General features: G+C 38.2%; 1 protein-coding gene across 1 annotated transcript; it reads right to left on the reverse strand.

Annotated features, from left to right (window-relative positions):
- Nucleotides 1-527: 527 nt before the first annotated feature.
- On the reverse strand, nt 528-4,040 carry LOC128645302 (tubulin alpha-1A chain-like). The gene is made up of 4 exons (XM_053698178.1): nt 3,987-4,040; nt 2,904-3,126; nt 2,256-2,404; nt 528-1,585 (listed from the first exon to the last, which is right to left on the reverse strand). The coding sequence occupies exons 1-4, from the start codon at nt 3,987-3,989 to the stop codon at nt 602-604; spliced, it is 1,359 nt and encodes a 452-aa protein (XP_053554153.1). The 5' UTR covers nt 3,990-4,040; the 3' UTR covers nt 528-601.
- Nucleotides 4,041-5,830: the final 1,790 nt, after the last annotated feature.

A 5,830-nucleotide genomic window follows, 5' to 3' on the forward strand; every position in this document is an offset into this window, starting at 1 on the left:
TTAAATAATTCTTTTAGAAAGTGTTATTATGAGTGTAACTGTACTTTGTAATGTATTTTTTATGTGTTTTGTGCAACTTTTTAGTTTTGCAAAACAGTTAACCAGAGCTCTGAAGTCATGGTAATCATTCTAGCATAAATCACGATTGCGCTCAAGCAATCGCGTTTACTTTCAATTTTTAATATGAGCGGTAAGCCCGATGAGCGCAAACCCTCACGATAAAACCCTTATCGCTCCTTATCTAGCCCAAAGTGTATATGCACCATTATTATGAGCATTTAGAAATCAGACCAAACTAACATTGTATTGTATCTCAAGTGTAGTATTCTGGTACATACTTTGAAGTTTACTAATAACATATACAGTATAACTTTTATCAGAAATATATCAATGATAATGAAGGTTATTGTCAAGATGCTTGGCATTTAATTGGAGATCAATGGTAGAAGTACATTAATACATAGACTATCTAATATTTTGATTATTATTATATTTTATTATTTGAAAATAATATGTTCCAGAAAGAATTATTAAAAAATACCTTTATTAGCAAATATTCAGGTTTAATATAAAGATAAGTTCAAGTTTGTAGTAACATGTTTTAATACTCCTCCCCCTCCTCACCTTCTCCCTCCCCCTCTACACTGTCTGTGCCAACCTCTTCATAATCCTTCTCCAGGGCAGCCATGTCCTCACGGGCCTCAGAGAACTCTCCTTCCTCCATCCCCTCTCCCACATACCAGTGCACAAAGGCACGCTTAGCGTACATCAGGTCAAACTTGTGGTCCAGTCGAGCCCAGGCTTCAGCAATGGCTGTGGTATTGCTCAACATGCACACAGCACGCTGGACCTTAGCTAGGTCCCCTCCTGGAACCACAGTGGGAGGTTGGTAATTGATACCAACCTTAAAACCAGTTGGGCACCAGTCCACAAACTGGATGGTACGTTTGGTCTTGATGGTGGCAATGGCAGCATTGACATCTTTGGGCACCACATCACCACGGTACAGCAGACAGCATGCCATATATTTACCATGGCGAGGGTCACATTTCACCATTTGGTTGGCTGGTTCAAAGCAAGCATTGGTGATCTCAGCTACAGAAAGCTGCTCATGATAGGCTTTCTCTGCAGAGATAACAGGGGCATAGGTGGCCAAAGGGAAGTGGATGCGTGGGTAGGGCACCAGGTTGGTCTGAAATTCAGTCAGATCCACATTCAGAGCACCATCAAATCTGAGGGAAGCTGTGATAGACGATACAATTTGGCCAATGAGACGATTTAGGTTAGTATAGGTAGGGCGCTCAATGTCCAGGTTTCTGCGGCAGATATCATAAATAGCCTCATTGTCCACCATGAAGGCACAATCTGAGTGTTCCAGTGTGGTGTGAGTAGTGAGGATGGCATTGTATGGTTCAACCACAGCTGTAGAGATCTGAGGAGCTGGATAGATGGAGAATTCCAGCTTTGATTTCTTGCCATAGTCAACAGAGAGACGCTCCATTAGCAGAGAAGTGAATCCTGAGCCAGTGCCACCTCCAAAGCTGTGGAAGATAAGGAAGCCCTGGAGTCCTGTGCACTGATCCGCCTGAGAGGGAAGAGACAGAAGGATAAGTCATGATGTATCCACATCTTTGAAATGTATGAAGTATGTAAATATTTAGCAACACAGTCTAAGATGTATTGGAATATACATTTCCGACACTCCGGAATAAAAAAATGACTATATATATAAAAATATATTATTAGACAGTGCAGAGATATAATCAAAATGTATAAAGCAGCTCTAAGAAAAGTAGCTTTCTGTAGTACATGTAGAAAACCCTTTATCCAAATTGCTTGGGACCGGAAAGGGTTTGGGTTTCAGAATAGTTTAGATTTTGAAATATTTGCATCTGTAAAATGGGACAGTTTGGAGAGAGGATAGAACCAACTGTAAACAACATCTTATGTCATTTAGGCAATATTTACATTTCACAATACAGCTTATACAACCTAACGGTAGTTTTAGTAGAGCACACAAAAAAAGACATAGGCAGAAAAGATTGTGACTTACAGGTGGGGAAAAATAGTAATTTTTCATAATTTTATGTTTAAAACATTATTATTTAACAGGTCTGGATTTTTAGAATAAATTTGGATTTTGGAATTCTGGATTTGAGGATTATTACCTGTACATATATTGGGTGTGTGATATTAGTGCTTATTGACAGCAGTTTGGGTCTGATTGTATATAATGTGTCAATCATTAAACTCACCAGCTTGCGGAGTCTGTCCAACACCAGGTCAATGATCTCCTTGCCGATAGTGTAATGCCCACGGGCATAGTTGTTAGCTGCATCTTCTTTGCCTGTGATAAGCTGCTCAGGGTGGAAAAGCTGCCTGTAGGTTCCTGTCCGCACCTCATCTGTAGAAAAAAAAATAGTTAAGTGACTCCCAGCTTCAGCTATAGCATAAAGTGACACACTATACGTATGATGCCTGTGATTCTTTTTTTTTTTTTTTTTAATGTTTTTTATTCAGTTTTTCAATACAGAACAATATTACAAAACATATAAATATCACTATACAAAAATCAATAAGTATATGTATTGATAGACATATTAGTTGCTGATTATTAAGCACAAAAATTAATTGTTCTTATATATCAAATGAATAGGGTTGCAAAAAGTCAATAAACAGCATTACCTTAGTGGCAAGTGGAATCAATCTCATATGGCTGCTATGGTACTCATGTCTTAAGAGTATGGTGGGGGAAGAGAGAAAAAAAAGGGGGGGGGGAGTGAGAAATAGGATGACGAGGAAGGCAAAGATGGTATGTCTGTGATTATTTACTAAGGAATTAAGATAATTAGGAGAGTATGCAAAAGCCCCCAAGTATGTGCACTCATTAAGGACTGACTCACCAATCACAGTGGGTTCCAGGTCCACAAACACAGCACGAGGAACATGTTTGCCAGCTCCAGTCTCACTGAAGAATGTATTGAAGGAATCATCACCACCACCAATGGTTTTGTCACTGGGCATCTGACCATCTGGTTGGATACCATGTTCCAAGCAGTACAGCTCCCAGCATGCATTGCCAATCTGCACTCCTGCCTGACCAACGTGGACTGAGATGCACTCCCTCTGTGGAGAAGATAATGAAAAGAATAATGTGAGTCGGGGAATAGCATGTGGAAAATGTTGTCAAGAAGAAATGAAGACAATGCTGCGGAGACAAAGGGAAATAAACCCCCACATTTTTATTTCATGATTTAGATAAAGAATACAATGTTAAACATCTTTCTAATTTACTTTTATTAACAAAATGTCTTCATACTCTTGGTATCTTTTGTTGAAAAGTAGAGACGTAAGCTCAGGAGCGTGCACGTGTCTGGAGCACTATATTGCAGCAAGAATGTTATCATTTTTAAGAGCACTAGATGGAAGCACTATTCCCTGCTATGTAGTGCTCCAGACACCTACCTTGGTATCTCGTCAACATAGAATGCCATGGGAACAAAGCAAAAGGAAAGTATAATGGAAACTTAAAAAAAAAATTGTATGCTCTCATTTTGGGGTTTCATATCTCTTTAAGCAAAAATAAAATCAGATTACACTATGAAAGGTAATACAATATATGAGCTAGCACAGTTTGCTCCTGGCACACATAACAGCTGTAGGTGGTTACCGTGATAGAGAAAACAATGACTTATAGGCAAACATCTATTGTGAAGGTTAGCCCTTCACAATAGATGAAACGTTGATTTAGAACTTTAGTATAATCCTAATACCAAGCTCTAGGGGGCAACACAGAATGTCAGTGAGCTCCTCAGTCCTGACACACACTAAATAGGTTATGAAGTATGACTGCTAGACATTATTCCAGAGACACAATACATAGTTAAAATATACACAATAAATTAAACAGCAGAGATTCGCACACATACTTGTACAAAGTACCTAGCATGCAGAGAGTCAGTGCAGATGGGCAGACACACACTCACCATTGTTATTCCTGGTTCCGATAAGTTAAGGTGTCGGTGACTGGAGTTCTGACATCAACCTGCTCGAGTCCCCTATTTATCTGGAACTGCTGACCATGCGCGTCCTTAGTAACAGCAGGAAGGAGGGAGCCTGGGGGCCCTGGCTAATCAGCAGGGCTAACTGACATCGGGACATAGCCCCTCCCTCTGTCTGCACTCAGCAGCACAACACAGCAGTAAGCAGGTAGTATGGGACAAACGCTGCAGTGTGACCTAAGGGAAGGGTTCCAGACCAGAGTCACAACAAACACATAAGAGAGGGAAAATGTGAAAATAGAGGGAAGAAGAACGGGAGAAAAAAAGAGAGGGAAATTGGGAGGGAGAAAAGAAGAATGAATAATATAATGATTAATACTTATGAATGGTGAAATATTGGTGAATAAAACAGGAAAATAGAGGAATTTAGAAGAGTGGGGAAAACTGGAATCTGACGCACCAAGTTATTTTATTTGCTAGTACTAGTTTTACATTGTTTTAATTCATGTCATTTTAAATTGATGGTAAACTCTACACTTTTTAAATTCAGATCCGGAATCATGTAATGTTACTATGTTAGTGATATTTTAGATGGTGTTTAATTCACCAGTTGTAATGAAGATGCATTATAACTTGCTTTTTAATATATATATATGAAAATCAAATACTCTGCACTCTGCCATCCACTTCAAAAGTAAATCTTTCTGTAACCTAAATGTTTGAATTGTTATCCAATCAGCACTCTCCCCATATGGCACTTTTGTTGTATCCAGACTGCTGATTGGAGAACAATTCAAACAGTTAGCTCACAGAAAAAAATTATTTTAAAGTAGGCGGTGGAGCACAGGGATTTTTTATAATATTTAATGAGATTATATTTTTCTTATGCAAAGGGATATTTTCATGTGAATGTAACACATTGCCGAACCTTTGAATAATATAGCAAGTATGTATATAGAAGCTGTATACGGTTTATGAAATCTAGTTTACATAAGGCTATTTAACATTTTCAATAATATTGTGTTGCTTTTTTAATGTAAAAGTACCACAGTAATTGACAAACCTAAACTAGTTGCACATTTCATGGCTCGGCTGATCATACGCAAAGATTTTTTCTTCCTCCCATTTTGCAATAATAATAATCCATATATTTACAGGTACTGATACAAAAGCAAAAAATACTAAAATAAATGGAGGATTTATTTAATTTTAGCTCTTGACCAAAAGATTATAGCCCAGTGCAGCACCAAGGCTTCTGCAGTATTTGGATCCTAACCTTAGCGCTATAATGCTTGCAGATACACATACATACACACAAACACACATACATACTCACATTTAGACTCACACAAATACATACACAAACACATACACATATACATACACAAACACATTTATACACACATACTTACAGACACACATACAAACACATACACAAATACATACACAAACACATACTCATACACACAAATACACATACATACTCACATTCAGACTCACACAAACACATACTCATACACATATACATACACACAAATACACATACATACTCACATTCAGACTCACACAAATACATACACAAACACATACTCATACACATATACATACACAAACACATTTATACACACATACTTACAGACACACATACAAACACATACACAAATACATATTTGGGGATTCTGCCTTTTACAAATGATAGCTTTCCCACCACTTTCTGCAGTTCCTCTGAATTGTGCGCAAGGGGAAAATAAAGTTTGCTCCCTAGAAAAGAGGCATGTGAGGGAATAGTGTTGCAGCCCCAAGACCAAAGCACCTAAGTGGGGGGCACT

This window comes from Bombina bombina, chromosome 1 (genome assembly GCF_027579735.1).
Source record: "Bombina bombina isolate aBomBom1 chromosome 1, aBomBom1.pri, whole genome shotgun sequence".
Lineage (NCBI taxonomy): Eukaryota > Metazoa > Chordata > Amphibia > Anura > Bombinatoridae > Bombina > Bombina bombina.

Excerpts from the sequence above, each read along its gene's own strand:
- LOC128645302 (XM_053698178.1), bottom strand. Across the intron at positions 2,405-2,903 it reads CCTGGAACCCACTGTGATTG|ATGAGGTGCGGACAGGAACC; the intron begins GTGAGTCAGTCC and ends TTTTTTCTACAG. Across the intron at positions 1,586-2,255 it reads TGGACAGACTCCGCAAGCTG|GCGGATCAGTGCACAGGACT; the intron begins GTGAGTTTAATG and ends CTTCCCTCTCAG.